Source organism: Pollachius pollachius (assembly GCF_949987615.1).
Source record: "Pollachius pollachius genome assembly, chromosome: 4".
Taxonomy (NCBI): Eukaryota; Metazoa; Chordata; class Actinopteri; order Gadiformes; family Gadidae; genus Pollachius; species Pollachius pollachius.
In genome coordinates this window covers 17,182,069-17,204,464 of record NC_136937.1, presented here as the reverse complement: position 1 = coordinate 17,204,464, position 22,396 = coordinate 17,182,069, and the positions used below count along the sequence as shown (strand labels likewise).

General features: G+C 43.2%; 2 protein-coding genes across 2 annotated transcripts; one reads left to right on the top strand and one right to left on the bottom strand.

Annotated features, from left to right (window-relative positions):
- Window positions 1-373: 373 nt before the first annotated feature.
- Window positions 374-16,111, top strand: LOC307075331 (rhotekin-like; the record flags this gene model as incomplete). The annotated part of the gene is made up of 13 exons (XM_079735892.1): window positions 374-397; window positions 2,715-2,914; window positions 3,197-3,249; window positions 3,388-3,441; window positions 3,974-4,091; window positions 4,448-4,687; window positions 5,468-5,562; window positions 5,922-6,028; window positions 6,178-6,306; window positions 6,750-6,909; window positions 10,781-10,879; window positions 11,989-12,073; window positions 15,670-16,111. 13 exons carry the CDS (start codon window positions 374-376, stop codon window positions 15,671-15,673), a joined length of 1,368 nt encoding a protein of 455 aa, XP_079592018.1. The 3' UTR covers window positions 15,674-16,111.
- Window positions 16,112-16,395: 284 nt separating this feature from the next.
- Window positions 16,396-21,050, bottom strand: arid6 (AT-rich interaction domain 6). Its single transcript, XM_079734663.1, has 6 exons — window positions 20,910-21,050; window positions 20,216-20,378; window positions 19,973-20,025; window positions 19,753-19,850; window positions 19,462-19,615; window positions 16,396-19,286 (listed from the first exon to the last, which is right to left on the bottom strand). Exons 2-6 carry the CDS (start codon window positions 20,367-20,369, stop codon window positions 17,751-17,753), a joined length of 1,995 nt encoding a protein of 664 aa, XP_079590789.1. The 5' UTR covers window positions 20,370-20,378; window positions 20,910-21,050; the 3' UTR covers window positions 16,396-17,750.
- Between the last annotated feature and the right edge of the window lie 1,346 nt (window positions 21,051-22,396).

Sequence of the window (22,396 nt, the reverse complement as noted above, 5' to 3'; positions counted from 1 at the left end):
CTGAAACTGCTGTTATATATTCTTGAGAGCAGACAAGGCACTGTTCTTCCCTAATCCGTCCAAGCAAGCCCCCTAGTGGCGAGTGTTGGGACTGTCTGTCCAAGCACGCCCCCTAGTGGCGAGTGTTTGGACTGTCTGTCCAAGTACGCCCCCTAGTGGCCAGTGTCGGGACTGTCTGTCCAAGCACGACTCCTAGTGGTGAGTGTTGGGACTGTTCTATTGTACTATTAAACTCGCAGCAAAGATTTGTCCGTCTATCCTCGGTTATCCCGGGTTATCCTTCCCCATCTAGGCCAAAAATCGGGAATATCTGAAGATCCGTTTTTCCTCTCGGGTTGTTGAACTCCTGAGCTGTCGTTGGCGCATATTGGATATGGACATCTGTGATATCAACACGGTCAGTAGAATATATATGTATATATTTCCCATTATACCTTAATGATCTGCTGTAGCAGGTGAGTGAATATTTTGGTAGGATTATTTATCATCTTTGGTCATTTTATAAGGTGGACTGAATTGAATTATACGAAGACGACTCGGGTTATTATTATCAACATTGATCGCTAGGCCTACCGTAATTAAGTCCTCTTTACATTCAAATAGTAAATTAGATGACGAGTTGGTCCTCCATCACAGGAGTTCCCTGAAGGAATGACGTAGCCCATTGAGAGCAGGTGATGCAGGTTATTGTTTAAATGTCGGAGCCTTCCATGTTGAGGGCCACATTGACGGAGAACCTGGAATGCACATCTTATTGACTTGGCGGCTTTTTTCTATTTGGGGTGGAATAGCACGTTTAAAATGTTGAATCCAAGCCATAATGATAGGTTAGAAATAAAAATATATTGAATGAGATTATAATTTTAATTTTGCATTCAATTTAAACCTAACCATTATGTGAATTTATATATATTTTACTATTATTCTCTCAATGTTATAATTACGACAGGCCTACTAGAATAAATACAGATAATTTGATTCCTTTTGTATCCATTTTCACATTATGCATATTTTGTCTGAATCTTTGTATATCAATAGCAAAGATAAATTCAATTATTTGTCTTCACACTGTTTTGAAGTGTAAGTGAACAACAGCCTGTGTGGTTCAATCAGCTTAGCTCAGACTACCCTAAGGCTCCACATGGGCCTCGCGTCACATGGACTGAGGCCCAAAATCAAAGTGACATACTGAGAGCATTAAGAGCTAAGAACCTTAATGTGCCTCTTATGTAAAGGGTGTGTCTTGCTGCCCTGCTACTATGTGACCATGATGGTACCATGCATGCTACCTGATACCAGATACCATGCTACAATGTTACCCTGATACCTGCTACTATGGAATCATGCTACCTTGCTAAGATACCCTCTGCTACATGCTGCTACCTGCAACCATGTGACAGTTACCATTGTGTCTTTGTTCATGGTGATGTAAATTATTTTAGTTTATGCTTCTTCTGATGACATGTTTCAAGCTAACCACAGTTATGAATGGTTTCTTCTCCACATAATGGACAACACCATGTAAGGTTTTATGAGTTTGTAGATAAGTTAAAGACTACAAACATGGCCACTTTGCCATCTCTGCAAAATCCAAGACAGACCAAAGGTTTACCTGGGTAAATTAGAATATGTAGGCTTATTTACCATTCCACCCACTTCCAATATAAACTGATTTCTTACCTGTGTTCGGGAGAGGCTTCATGAACCACCTCCAGAACGCAAGCTAGTTAACCTTGTGTCTCTGTTGTAATAAACCAAGTGTTAAGCATTTACCACTCTCGAGTCATAACTTGCCCGAGACGGCCATACCACAAAGGATCAAATTAGTTTTTCTTCAATGGACACATGCATTTTCTGAAATATATTTGCTTAAGAGTGAAGGAGAAGTTAGTGAGGTTGAACCTGACTGGGTAGTATAAGTTTCGGTGTCTCATGCAGGGAGCTGGCGACAAGTGACTACACTGTGCATGATTTATCCTTCTTCCCCACATGTGAACAGAGTTCATTTGTTGTACTGCTGTTAACCCCTACTGCTGCCTGCCCACTTTGGAAATAACTCTTATAATCCACAATGAGCTATTGACTTAGACACGAGTCACCATTCTGAACTACTTGTAAAATATCTAAAGAGGCGTATCTGAGACTGACTGCCCGCTTTGTGTCTGTCTGATCATTGTGTTACGTAACACTGCATGGTATGTTGTTCTGCCACAATCATTAACTTTCTCTGCGTTTTCTGGATAACAGAATGTTCTGTAATATGTTCAGGGCTGAGGTATGAGCTCCTTATATCTTTAATGCCACAGTCCTTTGGCCTGTACGCTTTCTCTAAGCCGCTGACTGAATTTAGCCTAAAGGCAAATAAACAGACGATGTATGCACTTCTTCATCTATTTCCTTTAAAATTGTGCTTCCGGAAGGCTAAATAAAACTTTGTGAATACAAATACCTTTTGGGTTTTTGCTTAAGCAGCAAATTGACAGCGAAACAAGGGGAACCGGTCTGCATGTACAGACACCCTGAACCACCCCCTGTGTGTGCTTGGTGGTCCTACACCCCTGAACCACTCCCCTGTGTGTGCTTGGTGGTCCTACACCCCTGAACCACCCCCTGTGTGTGCTTGGTGGTCCTACACCCCTGAACCACCCCCCTGTGTGTGCTTGGTGGTCCTACACCCCTGAACCACCCCCCTGTGTGTGCTTGGTGGTCCCCAGGACGGGGAGCTCCAGCGGCAGATCGAGATGGAGGTGCGGATGCAAGAGGGGGCCAGCCGGCTGCTGGCGGCCTGCTCCCAGAGGGACCAGGCCCTGGAGGCCTCCAAGAGCCTGCTCACCTGCAACGCACGGCTCCTGGCCCTCCTGGGACAGCTGCAGCGCATGAAAGAGTCCCAGGTCCTGCAGAGGATGGGCCACAGGTCAGGGTCTGTGGGGGGGGGGGGATTCAAACAGTGGTTAGGGGGAGGGGGTGTAAGAATATATGGCCTGGGAAGCCCTGTTAAAAGACTTCAATTCATAAAGTCATAAAGTTCAAACTGACTTGACTTGAATTGAATGGATTGATGAAGGGGTGGATGAGTTAATGGATAAATGGACTGGTGATGAACGAATGGTGAATGAATGGAGATAAACTAAGATGAGTATATAGCTGGATTGATAGTGAATGTAGACAATGAAAGAAGGTATCTGTTTCATTGCAGGTCATCGGATGCCAAGGACACACTGCCCTGTACAGGGAAATTAGCCATTTCAGGTGAGACATGGCTCATTGGTAAAACAGTGAGAAATCCTACATAAGCAGCCTGATTCTATAAACCCAATGTGTGTTAGCCTACCACGCCTCACGCTTAGCGCTGTACATCAATACTGCATGTGTTGTGCCCCTCTGTAGGCCTCAGGATCCCTCTCATGTGGAAAGACTCAGAGTACTTCAAAAACAAAGGCGGTTAGTCAACCAATACCCAGATACAGACCGTAACGAGAAATGATCCTTTACAATTGTGTATGTGGTTATGAAAAATATGTTTTGACAATAATCCTTTCCTTAGTTAGTTCCTTTGCTAGTTCTTTATTTAGTTGTATTCACTCATTCATTGTTGTGTTTTCTTTCTTTCTTCATTCACGTATTAGCAATTGTTTTAAAATAATCGTTAAGTCAACGAGACGGGAACTCGGCCAGATGCATAGACAAACATGTATTTCGACACCCTGGCACTCCCAAAATTTCACTCTACCGTGCCAATGACAAAATGTTAATTCTGCTATTGAAACACCATTAAGGCTATTATGTTTGTATGTCGGCTCTAACTGCCAGTGGCTCTATGGCTCAATGAACTGGAATGTCTCTGTTATTGCTGTAGGAACTCACACAGGATCTCTATCTCTGTTCGTATTGGGGTGTGTCCCCAAGGTCTCTCTCTCTCTCTCTCTCTCTCTCTCTCTCACGCTCTCTCCCTCTCTCCTCCATTCTCTGGTAGAGTTACATCAGTGTGCAGTGTTCTGCCTGCTCCAGTGTGGTAAAGACATTCGTGACACTAACCTGGCGGTGGTGGACCGGACGCTGACAGACATCTGCTTTGAGGACACTGTCTTATTGTAAGCGTAGCATGCTGACCCCCCCCCCCCCTTTAGTATGTATGCTGTACAACAGAAAGAGTTTCTCTTTCTCTGTACCTTAATCATTAATCGCCATTAATCGCTTTTTGGTCAAAATCAACTCTGAATCGTGAATCAAGGTTCCACCATAGAACCTGGGGGTCAAAAACCCTGTGTCACTACATTAATACAGCCCCCCCTTCCCAAACCTGTCCACCAACTTGACAGTACTACTATTAAATAATTGATATTTTGTAATTGATATTAATGCAAAACAAACCTTGCTGAACCCAGAACCTTTCACCTGGGATTGACCCCCCCCTCTGACCCCCCCGCCCCCCGTGCCTGTTCTCCAGTACAGAGGTGGAGCCGGGATTCCAGCTGCGGGTGGAGCTCTACAGCAGCCCCATGGCGGACGACGCCTCGTCGGGGGCCCGGAGGCTGAGTCTCCTGGGCAGCACCCTGGGGGGCCAGTCCGGCCGCAGGATCCGGGCCGCCTTCGACGCCGCCACGGCCTGCGGGAGCGGGTCCGGCGGCGGGGGCGGAGAGAGAGCGGAGGACCAGCCCCCTGCTCTGGCGCCTCCCCCCGTCACACCGTGAGCCCAGAGCCCCCGCCACCTCCCTCGGCCCGATCCTACACGCCTCTTTTAAGGATCCTATATCCGAAAACGAATTGGTTTTGAAGCGTGCTCTAAAACCCGTTTTTATACGTAGACGCTATTTTTTAGTCCTCAGCAGGGTAGAGAAACCGCACACTATGTCTGCTATGTTTGCTATGTATGAATTCCGTCTGTACGAGAAGCTATAGCTAGTCAACCTTGGTTTAAATACAGCGTACACATCACCCCAACACAACCTCCTGAAGAGGTTCAGACAACGTTTGTCCTCATCTCTCGGGTTTTCCCGCCTCACTAGATGAAGAAAACATTTCTCTTGGCATTATTATCCAACAAACGTTTTTTATTAGTGTGAAGTGTGAATTTGAAGACAGATTCAAAAGACACTCCTCAAAGGACATAGTCTTTTTGAACCTCATATCCCAGGCTTTTTTTAATAAAAAGTGTGTATCCACAACTGATGGATTTCATTTGTGTACACTTTGAAAACACAGTGCAATATAAGTTAATATCAATGGAATTTTTATTTTATGAAAAATAATAAAAACAAACCATAACAGGGAATAATTGATGCACAGAGACAAGAATACAATATGTATGACATAACTAATGATTTTCTGAGGTTACCGATTGTTTCTAATACATGCCCCTTGGGGTCTTGGTTAAGGGGGTGTCATACATACACAGCCTGTGAAGCCCTTTGAGACTCTAACTGTTATTAAGGGCTGTAACAATGAACAGTACTTGTCTTGTCCCTAGGGGCCCGAGGTTCCATCTGTTGGGCCACACTACACTGACCATGGATCACGTTCAGGACAGCTTTAAGACCCATGACCTGTCTCTGACCGCCACAGGTCAGTGGATCTCTTGGAAATACCTCACCAAACTTATTTGTCTGCAATTCTAGCACCTCCAAGAGTTTGTTAAGTACTGAAATCTCAGCAGAATGACAATAGGATGTGTGTGATTAGTAAGACAATTTTTTTAATTTGCGCAATCAGATTTCTGGTTTCCGTCTCCACTGAGACCCCACTAGTCTTAATGGATTGTTCAGCAACCATCGTATTGATGATGTAATAGACAACCTGTCTGAAAACAAAAAAATCCTCTTATTTAAAAGTATGCTGCCCAATTAGGCCTCAGTTTCCTTGTAGTTTCTTCCTTTCCTTTGAGCCCAAGAGGTTTTGACAGGTTTTGTCACCTGTCCTTCCAGAGGACAGTCCGTTCTGGCTGCCTCTGTACGGCAGCATGTGCTGCCGGCTGGTTGCTCAGCCCGCCTGTATGACCAGGCCAGTTGTTATGGGCAGACTGAGAGTCAAGGTAAGCCATCTGTCTACTCAATGTGTCTGTCTTTCTGTCTGTCTGTCTGTCTGTTTTTTGTTTGCCTATTGCATTTTTTAATTTAGAATATCTTCGTTGTGTGTATTTTTCCATTTATTTTTTGTAACCCTATACTTCCACCTATTTAGTCGACAGTGGACGCTGATGGCTGGGAGGATATATACGGTGTCCTCAGAGGGCCAACTCTGCTCTGCTACCAATGTGAAAAAGCCATGCAGTCAGATGAGATGCCGCTATTGGTAATCCCTGTTAACAAGGTTGGTTTAAATGAAAACATAGTCCCCTAATTCCTTTATATGCCTCTTCATTTAAACCCTTGTTCGACTTGTTTTCAACTGTAATATCTATGATGTGTGTATTGATAGTATTTGCCCTGGGCTTAAAATCAACTTTATACATCATCAGCGAAAATACAAAGGGAAAATTACAGAATAGTAATAAAAGTATTTAGATTCAATCCTATTCAATTGATTTGACCACCATTGCCTCACTTAGTTTGGTCTGGAATCTGTAAAAACACAGAATAATTAAGTCTTGCTTAAACGATCTATGGGTACCGTTGCCTGCATGAATAGTTCATAATCAGCTAAAGTTAGGATTGAAGTTGTGTGTGAACAAAAAACAAGTTTTAAGGTGTCACATACACACACACACACACACACACACACACACACACACACACACACATTTTCTCTTTCAGAACACCATTGTTTCTGTGTCAGAAGAAGTCCTTCCAGCACCATCTTTGCTGATCAGCACAAAGTGTCACGGCGAGAGCATAGCCTACACAGTGGCTCCTCCCACACCTGAAGATACCCAGCGATGGCTGCAGCTATGCCAGCAGCAGCTCCATGACCTGAGTAAGTTATGGGTATTACATGCTAGACAGACAGACAGACCGACAGACAGACAGGCCGACAGACCGACAGACCGACAGACAGACAGACAGACCGACAGACCGACAGACCGACAGACTGACCGACAGACAGACAGACAGACAGACCGACAGACCGACAGACCAACAGACCGACAGGCAGGCAGGCAGGCAGGCAGGCAGGCAGGCTGACTGACTGACTGACTGACTGATTATGGCGGCTGTTGAATAGAGGTGTCGTGCCAAGGTACGTACCCCAGACAGGAAGTGTGTCCCTTAGCTTCCAGACCATGGTGTCCGGAATGTCTCCCTGGCGCAGCTCAGCTTTGCTAGGATTCTTTTTCACTTAAATAGACAACTGTCGAATGTTTGATTCATCGTTTTTATCAACAAGGTTTTGCAAAGCGACACACTTTTATTCCACTGCACGTTTGGGCAAACTTCATATTATTCACTAGCACTTTGACTAGACAATTGAGAATGTCTAGCCTACAAAAAAACCAAGGCAATCATATATTCTTCCCTCTATAATGTGGCGATGTTATAATGTAAATAATATATTTTTTAAACAATACAGCTAATGGCCACTAGAGGCCGCGAGTGAGACATTAGCGGCAAGGAAACTGGCGCGTCTTATTTATAGTGTCTCAGAGATTTCCTTATTATGCAATTGGATCTCCTGTTAATCCCTGTCAAAGTTTATTTACCGTTTTTGTCAACATGGCCCCGGGTTTGAATGACATTGTGATATTATAGACCTGCGAGCTTGAAGGAAGCAGCCAGATGTGCAGCCTCAAGAATACATTTACCACCCTGTCAGTGGCTGTGTCAAAGACACTTGCAGACTTCCCTCAGCTTCTCGTCTGAAACGGCTCTGATTCAACATTGCTGTATCTCTGTCTCTCTCTGTGGGAAGTGACAACGATAACATTATCACTAGCTAGGTGCATGGCACTGTTAAAATATTGAAGTATGAATATTATATTTCTTGAACGGTGAAAATCATTTCGGGAAACATAACTGAAAGGTCCAAGGTCACTGGCATATTTTGAATACCAAATAGCATGTTGTTTTCATATTTTAACATTGTAATCATTGTGTAAGGCGAGACATGTCATGCCTCTATTAGTCAGGAGCGGCCAAAGTAATAAATTAATAATAGCCTACATAATCGTCATCAGCCCTCATCGTCATCCCCTTTGTTTTCTGTACATGTTGGCCCCGAAAGAATGTAATCACAGTTCAATGCACTTATTAGTTATTCAGAAAGGAAAGATGCAAACAATATAATCCATTTAAATTAGTAGCCTTCTCGTATCAACTCAGCCTGTAATCAGTAAGCGACGCAGGCTGCGCCGGCATTATCAGAACTGGGCGGTAATGTCTCTTTGTGTGCCCAAGACCTGCTCCACTGCATTCCAGTGGCTGCCAGTTGAGATAGCATTTGTGAAGTTAGTTTGTTACCGGCAATCCCCAGTCTGTTCCGGTTCAGTTACTGGCACTCCAACAGATTTGTTTTTGTTGTTGGCATTTATTGTTGTTGTTTTAATTTGTTTATTGGTTCACACTTGATTGTTATTTGGCTAGTATTCATGGCCGCGGGAAGATGAGGTGTTCTGATAAAATGTGCCGTTTGGCAAATCATGCATTTAAACGCAAATAGGGTTATTCAAAAGACTCAACTGATTTTCCTCCCGTGACACTGCAGCTTTTTTTCTGCTTCATGTTGACCCTTGAAAATATTGAGACTTGGTTAGCTAGAAGCATAATGAGACATTACTATCTCTAGAAGCATATTGAGACATAACTATCTCTAGAAGCATATTGAAACATAACTATCTCTAGAAGCATAATGAGACATTACTATCTCTAGAAGCATAATGAGACTTGGCTAGCTAGAAGCATAATGAGACTTTACTATCTCTAGAAGCATATTGAGACATAACTATCTCTAGAAGCATATTGAAACATAACTATCTCTAGAAGCATAATGAGACATTACTATCTCTAGAAGCATAATGAGACTTGGCTAGCTAGAAGCATAATGAGACTTTACTATCTCTAGAAGTATAATGAGACATTACTATCTCTAGAAGCATAACAAAACATTACTATCTCTTGAAGCATAATGAGGCATAACTATAGTACAGTGGTTTTTAAACTTTTTATACTGCGTACCAACTTAGAAGATATTTGTCTCCCCAAGTTTGCTCCCAAACCATTGTGACTGATAAAATATAACAAAATACAGTAGTGTAGGCCGGTCCTATTCAGCTACGCACACCACACAAAGGAGGCACATTTATTCCTTAGAATTATATTACTTATTGTTGGTTCTCAGCTGTACAAAGGAGTAGCGCTAGTACTGACACACAAACACACACACACACACACACACACACACACACACACACACACACACACACACACACACACACACACACACACACGCACACACAGAGCAAATGACAACATTATGAATAGCTATACCGAAAACCTGTTTGAAAAGTATAAGGCTAAATACAAATTATATAAAGAGTTGGCACGCATGTTGATAACTGAACTTCCATCATGTGTAAGTTCACCTCAGAGGAAGGCGCACCCTCCCAATGAGGAGGCCACACCTTCCTCTGCAAACACAGTCCTGCGATGTGAGGTCGCTCAAGATCAGCTTCAGTTTCAGGTGTGGCTCAGAATCAATCCTGTTTATGTATTTTGTTTTCATGATGGCAAGTGAAGAGAAGCCTTTATCACTCGGATGTGGTCGCAAAAGGAAGGACAGGGGACACGGTGTGGTCCGAAAGCACAGGTATTCGCAGTGTTGCTGTTTCCAAAAGTCAGACAATGACCGCCTTCTAAAAGCAGACTGCAATGTTTCGTTGCATGACAAATCTGTTAACATCCCCTTATAACCCACAGTGAAGGCCTTTGGCATTTCAGAGGTTTCGATGCTGAACAGGTTTCTCATCCAGTTGTTTGCTTCGGCACTGAGAAATATTCGCGGAACTGCTCCGAGCGAAAAGAGGAGCTCAAAGATGTTGTTCCTGACCATTGAACCATGGAATTTGACTGCTTCAATCCAACACGATTTCTAAGGAAAAAATAAACTGTTTTTTTCTTTCAGCGCTGCGTGTTTTTAGCAGTTGCCGTCAGTTTAGCTTGTAATCGTGGATGTTTGCGAACGCCACAACCCATCAAGGAAATGCTGATATTGAATTAAAAATATGACAGGAAAGACTTATTACTTATTTTAAACCCCATTTAAATCTCATGGTTAATTTTGTTTTAATTTGTACTAGTATTTTGATATTATTATGTTTGAAATAGTGCAAACCACTAAATAGCGCATTGCGTACCACCAGTGGTACGCTTACCACAGTTTGAGAACCACTGATCGAAATATTAATGTCTAATTTAAGATTGTCAATAAATCATAGCTTATTTAGAATTCATCATAAAATACATAATACAAATTAATAATATTTATAATATAAATACATTTATGTTACATTTAAGTTTTATGCTGTTGAGTATTGGAATCTAGCTGTTAACATTTTATATTAGATATAGCTGGAGCATATCTTTTACGCTCCATTGACTCATCTCAAAGCTAATCGGCAGAAAAAACGCAATCAACAAAAACCTGTTGACTTCACACCCAACAAAATAATTTGGAATGATTGTCAAAAAAACATGCTGAAAGGAATTCATTGTCTAGTTTATTATATGTTCAAAGGACTGCTGTGTGCGTCCGGGTATGCTTTCAGAAGGTTTCTTAATCACTTATGATGGGTTGTGATCATCACTCACCTGAATAAATGACATGGTGATGAACACATGCTCTTCTTTCACCGCAGACTGTTGGCAGCGATGTTGCACCAACCTCATGAAGATTGAAGAGCCGGCGCCTCGGAAAGCCTCCGCGGCCCGGCAGGGCTCCTTGTATCATGAAATGGGTACGATATGCCACAAGCGCCCACCCCCTCACCCCTATGTCATCCCCAACCCCATGTCACCCCCTCACCCCAATGTCACCCCCTCACCCCAATGTCACCCCCTCACCCCCATGGCACTGCCACATCACTGGAACCACCGATCACCGCCCTTGCAAGACTTAAAATAACCGTAAAGGTCCCCTCACTCTCGGCTCCTCCACTCCTTTCCTTTCCTTGTCTGCCCTGAATGGTCAGAATTTGTCGGGAGAGGTTTTAAATCGGAACTGGTTCACACAGTGGCAGGTGTAGACAGCGGTAGGGGGCTTCAAATAGAAACCGATATTCTGACCTTGCCTCTCACTCACTTATAGCTTACGGATGGCTGTGCCATTTACAAAAGATTACACTTAAATAATCACACTTATAAGCCTGATAACGGCAGACCTTTCATTTTCGATGCGTAATCAACGGCCGCAGACCAAAATGTTTCTGAACGTAATTTGATAGACCAACCATACAGGTCAGAGCAACAAACCATCTGACGCATTAGCGGAGGCCATCTTGGTTGTTTTTTAAACTGCCTCAGTGGCGCCACATTAGGGGACTCGTCTGTGCATTCAGTGTATCAAACCAAAACTTATCCGAAACGGTTGTGATTACCGTGACACTAGAACTCCTGTTGTTCGTCTGTTATGCGTTTCGGTTAAAGTTGGATCATACAGCGGATCTCTTTGTCATTTTAGAACGGAAGTTGGAGTGAAGCCTAGAATGGATGTCAACCAACCTGCTTCAGAATGAACTAAAGCAAGACAAACCATACAATCTGAAGGGTGCCTCCCTGGTGTGATGATTACAGAAACAATGTGAAGTATTTATACTAATAACGTGTTGGGCAGAAAGAAAATAAGGTTGGGTTTGGTGACCCCAAACTGAGAGGATAGAGAAAGATTGTTTCCCGTTGGATTAAATATGAGGACATTTTTGTCACAAAACACGTGAGCCACTGAGATAAGATTGCGGCCATAGTTTGTCAACATTGGAAATGGCTCCATATTATATTGAATCTGGTTGTCCTTTAAATAGTGACTGTTTGGTCCTTGCTTGTCCCCTGTCCCCTCTTCCTGCTTCAGTAACACCCACTGCTGGGGAGGGGCATGTGGTCCAGGATTTGTCTGCAGAGATCACTGAACTTCTGGTGTCTTACTATCAAGAGAGGTGAGTGTGAGTGCACACCGCTGTGACTACCTATGCAGCCTTTCTGCTTTGAAGATAACGTGATCTATATATTTAAAATAAAACAACTATTTAGAGCATGTATAAACTCAGACCAATGCACGTACCCTGAAGAATGACTTTTATCAACATCATGGTTAATAATCAAGATACATCAATAATGGCACTCCTCTGCCAACACAATGGAAACTAGCAGCACTCGTAGCAGCATTGTTCACTCTTGTCCGTTTTCAGCATACGTTTCACTGTTTGCATTGCATTACACACACACACGCACACGCACACGCACACACACACACATACAAACACACATACAAACAGATTCATGTCATGCCCGCTGAGGTTTAGTGTGAGAAAGCCTCTGGGCTATACTATGGAACAATAAAGGTCTGTGTTGCTGTGGAGGCCTGTGCTTTCCACACACAGCGCCTAATCCTGTTCACACTTTTCTTACCAAACACTTGTCGTTTTACGTGGCATGTGGTCATATTTATGTCACTGAACAATAAGGACCCACAAACAGACGTCACATGTTCGGCATACACATGTCTATTGAACCAACTATTGATTGAGTTTATTTGCAGACAAAATGTGCCAATTTCGACTTCAGGAGCTGTGGGATTAGTGAAGGTGAACTGTTTCAATTAATTTTACTCTGAGGGTCAGAGCTGCCCAGTTCCTCACATCCACACACTCCCTGGCCGGGTGGATCAGGATTGGAGTCGCAATTTAAGGAAGGAGAAAATCCTCCTCCTACTGGTTGGAGGAGGATGGCAAAAAACATAGGGTTTTAGACATGCTTTTTCTAAATTAAACTTTTATTATAAAGTCAAATTGACAAAATGTTCATTAAATGAAATAAGATGAAGGAATACATTTTAGCACATTTAAACCTAAAACTAAAAGACGACATCTTGTGATCACTGGTGCTTTAAACACCGTATCAGATGCATAGCTATGGATGGCTCGAATCTACCCTGCCCATCAGAAAGTTTAATAATATATGTAGTAAGATATTCATTATGAATTAATTTGAACCACAGATGCATATTAGCTATTCAGCTAACCGTGACTGTAGCTCTGGTATATAACCTGTTCTGTACATGGTCCATGTCAACTAAACCAATAAACTAAAAAATAAATAATAATAATTAAAGTTGCTATAGGTAATGCTGTACGATTTGAGAGTTTGAAAACAGAAAAGAAGGAGCATGACGTTTCACCAAAACCAACCACAGATCCTCCCTTCCATCTCAGCTCTCCCTCCCCCGCTGCTGCCCAGTGCAGCTCATCAGTGACCCCTTCTATGAAGGTATTATTGAAGCAAACGTCTTTAGCATGCGTACACTAAAGTCCCAAATGTGTGACAGTAAATTTGAAGTCGTAAATATTTATTTTGCATGTGTACACTAAAGTCACAAATGTGTAACCGTAAATATTTTTTATACCATTGTAAACCCTAAATAGGGGCTACGAGTTCACAAGTCCTTTGTTATAGGTGCCCAAATCCTATCCTGTGCACCACAACTTCAAAGAGTCATGCACTTTAAACTTTTGCTACAATCATTGCAGCGCAGCGGGTGCAAAACACATTTGCACACCCGTGCTTCATAATCTGAGAACATGCACAGAATTCATGCATTTGTAAACCCAAATGTGAACTAATGCATCAGAAGTTGCACATCTGTGAAATATTTCCTCACAAATAAAATTATATAGATCGCTATGTTCATTGAGCATTTTAATGAGTAAGCACAAGTCCATCGATACAACTGCTCGAATCTGATGCTATGAGTCAGCTGTTGTTTTTCTTGCAGATATTTTTGCAACACGCTAGGTGCTACAAGTCCCCCAATCAGACTCATTGCTGTTCTCTTAACCAATCACAGAAGAGATGTCCTGAAGCAGGGGTGCCCCAATATGTCGATCGCGATTTAAAAGGTTGATCGCAAATGTAGTGCAGGTAGATCACTTGACATTCCAAAAAATAAATATATATACATTTTTTTATTATTATTATATTTTAATTCATCCGTATGGCTTTACCACCATTGTCTGTCAGACTTTGACAAATGGTTTCAAGACTTTGCTTTACTCGAACCAATCGCTACATTTATGTGCTACCAATTTAGGGAAGATGGATCAAAGGATCAAATTTTGATACTTAAAGCTGATATTGAGCTTAAGTCCAGGGCTCATGGACAATTTTGTAATTTACTCACAAAGGGAGAGTATCCTGCTGCCTCCTTTACTGCATTATTTGGCTCTACTAATTTATGCCCGTAAGCCTTTTCCCACATGAAGATTATTTAGTCTAAATACCATTCCACCAGGACTGATGGTCATTTGGAAGCCTGCTTGAGACTAGCTACGAGCAGCTACTGTCCAGACCGCATCCCTAGCTAACGCCATTCAGTGCAAGTCATCAGAGTATGTACTCAGTATAACATAAATAAATATATGTTTAGCATTTTTTTATGTAGGTAGATAATGGTCATTTTGACAGTAGCTTGCAAGCTGAGAAAGTCTGGGCCCTCCTGTCGTGAGGGTCAGAAATAAGCCTGGAGCGATCTTTAACATGTCACCTCTTACTATACGTGGCCCTTTCACATTTCTTTTGTCACATTCCTGGTTATCATTCAGCCTTACATAGTAAATCAACCAAACCCACATCTAAAACAACATGATTAATCTACAGATGCAAGTGTGAAAGACATAATTACGTTGTACACGCCCAGTAAATATATAACCCTCCATCATCGAGTGAGCCATCTGCTTTTGGCCTGGCTTTCATATCTGTCATCGTGCATCGAAATGAGGCCCATAGTTTCCACCTGAGACATGCAGATATCTTGATTAAATATTTATTCACAGCGGAATATGAAAGTCAACATTTGACAGTTGAATAACTAGATAACATTGTAGTATTTGTTACTGTAGCTTCGTATGAGTGAAAATAATTATATTTTTATCAACAATGTCTGGTTATGAGATAGATATAGGCATGACAAAATAATGCCTGCAGAAGTCCAGCCTGTAAAAAAATAAATAACAGATAATGTCGAAAATAAGATGATGTCATTAGATCCACTAGTAGTAGTACATTGAAAATCAATCCTATAACACTTCACCACTATGCACAATTTGGTGGTGTTCGGATACCACGCTGATGTTGTGACATTGAAGGGAACATTAGCTTGTCCCTTCAAGCTAGACATTTTGTGTGTAAGGGTGTATTCAGTGTGATTTTATGACATCCTGGCTCACATTTCTTTGTCCTAAGAGGTTTGCGATCTGAAGACGAGATGTCCTGCTAGGCAACAACAAACAACTAAAGATCATTATCGGGCTTCAGAGTCCGACGTCATCCCCTCCAAATGACTATCATGGCAGGGGCCACACTTACACTCCATTGAATAGAGGGCTCAGCCAGAAATGTTATTACGTGACCTAACCAGTTTTTTATATGGTCTGTTAAATGAAGGGACAGCCGCAAACGTCATTCATCGCAGGGTACACACAGACGGTTACAGCTGTTGTTCATTGTTGATGTTAAAAACCTGTTTTCTCCCTTGTAGTTGACCTTGAGGAGTGAGGATGATGGACACAGTGGTGGAGCTCTCCTCCCCTCCGCCATGTTTAGGGAACCAAATCACTGCGGAAGCACTTCTTCTCACCCCAGGTTGAACTAGTTCTCTCTGTCCTTTTCAGCACGGCGTCGACCTATGATTACAGTATGTTGTTGTTTTGCATGGTGAAGGTGATCCCTCCCTATGATTGGATTGGCTTTTAATTATACTTTTTGATGCATACTGGAAAACCTTACAAGCATTGTCTTATTAGTAACACAACCGGGGATTAATGTTATTATGTTGAGAGATTAAGAACACATAGAATGAATGATTTAAGATAATTGTGCAGCGCCATAGCCAGGACGAGTTCCAGACAAGAGATCAAGGAGGAGATATTGCTAAAAATTGAAGGTGTGTCGCCGGGCGGGAATTCACGTCCTCCATTCTGTGTCGCATTTCTCTTCAGATATTGTCTAGACGTTTGTGTCTCTCAGGATGATTGAGTGATTTGTATCACTTTTGTGTTGTTTTATATACGTAACAATGATAGCTATGTCATTCAGACTATAAAAATAAAAAACACTATTAATCATTTTTCTTCAGTAGAAATGTCTTTGTGGCTGTTTAACTGTCTTTTTAGGCCAGTTAAAGGTCAGTTGGGCAGTGTTGGCAGATATCAGGTGACAAGAAATGTTCTAGATCCTGGTAAAGTACAATTACTCTGCAGGAGACTTTTGCTTAAAACTGTTGTATGTTTATATTTCAGGTTTAATTACTTTTCAAGCATTTGGGACAGCATAAAGAATTCTTTTTTCTTAACAGGTTAAGGCATTGACCAGTGCAGCTGCTGTGTCAAAGTTACAATATATTAAAATATCAATGCAAGCTTAATGCTGCTTCACCATGTTTTAAATGTAGAAATATATATAAAAATATAAAATAAGATTAATGAAAATAAATAGAAGCATTTGTTCAATCAAATAATAGTGTATAGTTACAGAACTGGAAAGAAAATAACCGGTGAGGCATGTGACGTAGTCAATGTATGTACATAAGTACAAATTATAAACCAAGAGCACATTATAAAAGCATGTCATTGCTTCCACGCATTTAAGGTTCCATTGTTTATATTTCTATTTACATTATATATATATATACTTTGACATTCTTAGTAAGCTCAATCATTCAGGTCACCTGACTTGGCACATTATTCCAGAAGGTTTTGAAGTAGTCTACGTGCATGAAAATGCTTTCTTACACGTATCGCTTAGGCCTATAGCAAGGATACTCTGCACATTTAACATCTATTCAAATTAAATGGACTGCATTTATATATAGCTCTTCTGACCAGTGGTCACTTCAAAGCGCTTTACAATTATTGCATAACATTCACCCATTCATGCTCAACCTGGGAGCAGTTAGGGTTGGGTGTCGTGCTTATGGAAACCCCAACGCTCAGCTAGGAGGGGCCGGGGATTGAGCTAGCAACCTTCCGATTGCCAGTCAACCCACTCTACCTCCTGAGCCACTGATGCCCCGTATTACTCTCTGAAAGTTACTATGTCGTTTTCCTATAATTTCATAAATTGTACTTGCATTTAAATAATATAGACTTATTTCACGTACTGTGATCACTAACGACACAATAATTATGGTATTTTCCTGAGCATAAAAACTAAACAAACACAATTTGTTGCAGCATAAATGAAAAAGCTGTACATAAGCAACAAAATGAAAAAAAGACAACAGTAATTTCTTCGGTAAATAACCAAAAAATGCCTTACATTTTTCTTCTGATTTGTGGCCAAGTGCTATGCACTTGGCCACAAAAAGCAGTTGTTTCAAAAGATAATCCCCAAAAGGCTGAAGAGACGTCCTGATTGGTAAGAAATGAGCGGGGAGCTGTCTAAAATCCCAAATGACTCATACGAAGGCAGTTGAAGTCAACTGGAAACAGATGTTTTCACAGCACATTTCACTTACCAACAGCTGACAGACGGCTCGGCCACTTCTAACATATTACCCTCAAAAACAAGCTCTTAAAATTTATTTTAAGTGGTATTGCGTGATTTGGTGAAAACATGTCCTTATGGTGAACAGGATATGATCCTCTTCAGCTTCATGATCTCTTCAGTGGTGAGTTTAAGCAAGGGGGGGGAGGAGGAGGAGGAGAAGGAAGGGTTGTTCATCATCATCCCTTTCCACGTGACGTCCTCCTCTCCCGGTGAACGCCTTATGTCCACGCTAGGCTGGGCCGCTCTCTGGGAGGAGCCCTGGAAGTCCTGTCTGGCCGCGGAGGGGCTCCATCTCCCCCCCACCCGGAGGGGGAAGGAGTGACCCTGTCCATGGGGGTCTCTACCGAAGGCCTCCGGGGTTCGGTGGAAGTCCAGAGGGGGGTCCCACCCCGGCGGCCCCGTGCCGTAGACACCCTTCAGGAATGCGCTGGACAAGGCCAGCTGCTGGTGGTAGCTGGGGCCGGGTGGGTAAGGGTCGCTGTGGCCAGTGAGGCCAAGCGGGCCGTAGTTGGGTGGGGGCTTCTGCCTGGGGGACCCCAACCTGGGGTCCTTGTGGCTGGGGGGATTTCGACGGGTTCTCAGGTCGAAGGGCGGGACCTCAGAGTCCATGCACAGGGCAGTGTTGGTGGGGCTGGGGCTGGGGCTGGTGGTGGTGGTGGTGGTGGTTGTGGTGGCGGTGGCGGCGTCTCCTTCGCCACGGAACAGTTTGCTGGCTGGAGCGGAGGATGAGGAGATGAGTTTGATCCAGCCATGCAGCACCGACAACGGGATCTGTATCTCCCTTTTGCCGCTCTCTGCGTGCTCCGTCTTCAGGAAGGCCAGCCCGTCGCCGAACTCCAACACGTCTCGCCTGAGGCTCTGCTCGCTCTCCGCTCGCTCGTCCCACGCAAAACTCGGACCGCCATCCGCCTTTGGAGACCCAATCGGTGACCGGACCCCTGGGGGGGTCCTCTGGGGACGGGCCGGCGATGCAGGGGGGCTTCCAGACGCACAGGTCCCGGGTATGGTCTTCAAGTTCAGGACAACGTCCTCCCTGGCGCCGTGGGGGTACGGTGGCGGGCTGCCTAGATACTGGGTGTCGCCGGGGTCTTGTTTCACACACGGCGGCGAGCCCTGGTCCCTCTCGCGGCGCGCCGGGTACAGAGGGGAGGGCTTGTTCAGGAACTTGGGGTTCTTGTTGGCGGAGAGCGGCGCAAAGGACGAGGCGGGGCTCTCGCGGGCCTCCACGCGGGGCGCCCAGCCGCTGAGGTTGAGCGGCTCCTTCATCGGCTCCGTCAGCCCCGTGGAGGGATTGTACTGCTGGGCCAGGTAGCGCAGGTGCTCCAGGGACTTCTGGGCCGCCTCCATGGGCCTCTGGCGAGGGGCTGGGGGGTAGAAGGCTTGAGGCTGAGGCACTGCTAGGGGCGGCGGTGATGCTGGTGGAGGTGGTGGGGGTGGGGGTGTTGGAGCCCGGGGGGCCAACGGGGGAGGACCTGGGGGTGGGCCCTTCAGCGATGGAGTCATGGGAACGTAGGGGGACAAGACGGGATAGCTGGGGTGGTAGTAGTGGGGGTAGTGCACGGGCAGGGAGATCACCCTCAGGTGGGAGTTTGCGATGCTGCGCGGGGCCTGGAAGAGGGCAAAGGGGGAGGGCGGGTGTTATTCTGGGAGAAATGAAGAACCCCCATGGAAATCTTTCCAGGTTTACTATCGAGGACGAATAGCTCAGTGCAACTTCAATGATCTGTAAAGGTGATAATGTGGAAACATGGTGTATAATATGAGCAGAATAAGCGTAGCGGACCTGGTGGAGGGGGGTGCAGGGTAACAGCCTGCGTTTCAACGGCCTCTGGACGCCACCTTCCTCCAGCAGACTGTCGCAGGTCGGGCGCTTCTGAGGGGGCAGGATGGCCCTCAGCTGGCCCCCTTTCAGGTAGCATTCGTAGGGCAGTAGTAATCTGTGGGAACAGGAGGATACAGAACATAAATCACCCATGTCAGCTTACTTCGGGTGAAAAACTAGTTCAGCAGCAGAAGCAAAAGCGCAATATTAAGAACAATAAGCAAGAGTGTAATGATTGTAATTTGGACCGACTTTTCGTAGTGTCTGCGGGTGCAGGTCGCAGCGCTGGTACTTCGGGGGTTGCCACCCAGGGTGTTGTAAACCTGTTTCCACAGCTGGTGGGTGGTGACCTGGAACAGGGGAAGCAGAACATCATTAACTGAACTGAAAAAAGGTGGATTGAATTATAAATGAGTGTGTTTGGTTTGTTCTGTAGATCGGCATGTTGGTGACTTATTCAGGTTGTGTTTACCTGGTGGTAGCCCCCCAAATGCTTGACTGTCTTGTACATCAAAAACAAATCGACTAAGCAGGAAAAAGAAAAACAGAGGTAAGTCATTTGTAATTGTTTATGCATACACACGACAGGGCTATCGGGAACACTAATGTATAATGACAAACGGACTCTCACACAGGCACCGCTTGTAATAATGTTACAAAGAGACGCAGAGGGAAAACATCAGCTAAACACAGATGCTGGCTTCTCAGTACTTACTTTGTTTGAAGCCCAAGTGTGGGACTCTCTCGATGGGCGTGTCCCTCTTCTTCATGTTCAGATAGAGATCTTTAAGAAAAGATTCCTCTGACATCTCATCTGGCTCCTTCTGTTCCTGCACTGCCATCGCCTCCTGGACCTCTCCATTGGCCATGACGTAGGACTGAGAACAATGAGCACACAAACAATGTGCAATAAGGATAAGGTTGTATAACCACAGACCCACAAACACTGAATTAAAATGTTCATGATGCAGTGCAAAACTTAAATGATGAATGATGAACACAACTTGAACTAATTTCATGAATGCATACAATGTGAATTTAATAAAGTCCATTAAAAAGTAGATGAAAACTAATGAATATCACCATGAATGTTATTTGATTAATGGAACAATCATGTTATTATGTCAACATAATCCACGGCCAATGACTTTGGAGCCTCCCCCTGGAGTCATGCCCAAAAGCTTTCTTTCTGCTCAAATAAACACATGGAAAATAATAGCCTGAGGGTTTTACTAGAAAAACGAAACAAATTACTAAACAAACTAGAGATGTATTTATGTACTGTATGTATGTGTCTAGGCACCGGTCTTCCAATTTAACACCAGCTGATTTCTTAATTCAACATGTAAAAAATTCCCAAACTATCTCCCAAAATGTCTATCTTAACTTAAATATTTATAGTTTCTTACCTGTTTCTACTGATGGTTGCAATTTCATAGACCCATAGAAATCAACCGGTTCAGGGTAACCTTAGTGTTACCTCCAGTGTTCTGCAAAGAATAAACTTAGTGAAAACAACAGAGGTGTTTTGAATGACAGAACGGCAACTCTATGAGGGTGTATACTCCAACCTCTTCCTTAACAATGTCGGACCGGTTACACCTGTTTGAAAATGACCGCAACGGCATCTTGGCATCACCTTATACTAAATAAAAAACGTAATATTAGGATCCTCAAGTACAAAACTGTATTCATTGTTTGAAATAATAATATCAAATCAATAAAAATAAACATGAGGTTTATTTTATATTAACTGACGCATGTAGTGTGTTTTGTAATTTGAAGAAATACAAATTCTATTTTTTTCAGTGCTAAATTAATAATATTGCTGATTAATGGTTTTAAAATGTGACACATTGTCTATGTCATGACATAGCTATATATACGAGTGGGGTGATAAAAGGTTTACTGTAATGACAATGGCCCTAATTATGCAGGGAAAGGCTGTGGAATTGAGGATGCTTTAATGATAGTTTTTAGATAAGAATCTGTGTGAGGGGTGGTTCACCTTTTCGTGAGAGACTTGAGAAAACACTGACGGCATGAGAATAGATTTGATTGAGGGACTGCCTTGATTTGTTGTGTGTGTCATATAGACAATTATTCCATTGCCAGGTGGTTATTAGGATTATTGTGTTATGATTATGATGGTGAATGAACATTTGCGCACGTCGAGCGTAAAATGGCGAATAACTGAAAATACATAACCGTCAACGCTGATTACAAATCAGTTTGTTCCTCTTTTAACATTTCATTGTGCGGCTCTATGCATGACTTCTTAAACAATGTGTCTTGTTTTTTTTGGACCATGATGATTGATGGCGTTATAGCAAAGCCACCACGTTAGCACAATAGATCGACAGTGAAATTGCAGCTGTCTGAGCTGGCAGTGTAATTCGTAAAACAATGTCAGTCAACTGAGTTCCAAGTTTAGAATGTCATCTATTAAAAAAATAATAATAGTCAGTGAGTCACACCTAACAATTATGAAATAGGCTGCCAAACACAGGCAGGGCTGTGTATATATTTCCTTCTCCTGAAATATAATATCTTAGCCAGTATCTATATGATTTTATTACCTTTACCTAACCAGGAATGTATATGGAGACACAAATTCTGTAATTTTAAGAACACTGTAGATATTGGCATAAGGTTTGCAAAAAGAGTGCACATCTTATCACCAAGTTGAATTCCAGAGTGACGTCTTTGTGTTTTGTGCAGCGTGAGGTGGAACGCTTTGCTGACGGAGGCTCTGCTCCACTGCTGAAACACACAGGCCCAGGTACATCGCTCCAGCCCCGCTCCTCTCAATCTGAAGCTCACAACCTTTAGAAGGAATTTAGTCTGGGTGGTTATCAGGGCAATATTAGACCCTTTGAGTGCCTCATTTCAGCCC

Bases quoted from the DNA above. Each gene is read 5' to 3' on its own strand.
- arid6 (XM_079734663.1), bottom strand. From the start codon at position 20,369: ATGGCCAATGGAGAGGTCCAGGAGGCGATGGCAGTGCAGGAACAGAAG. The intron at 19,851-19,972 runs GTAAACACAACC...CCCCTGTTCCAG, and splicing joins ATTTGGGGGGCTACCACCAG to GTCACCACCCACCAGCTGTG. The intron at 19,287-19,461 runs GTCCGCTACGCT...GCCCTCTTCCAG, and splicing joins CCTGCACCCCCCTCCACCAG to GCCCCGCGCAGCATCGCAAA.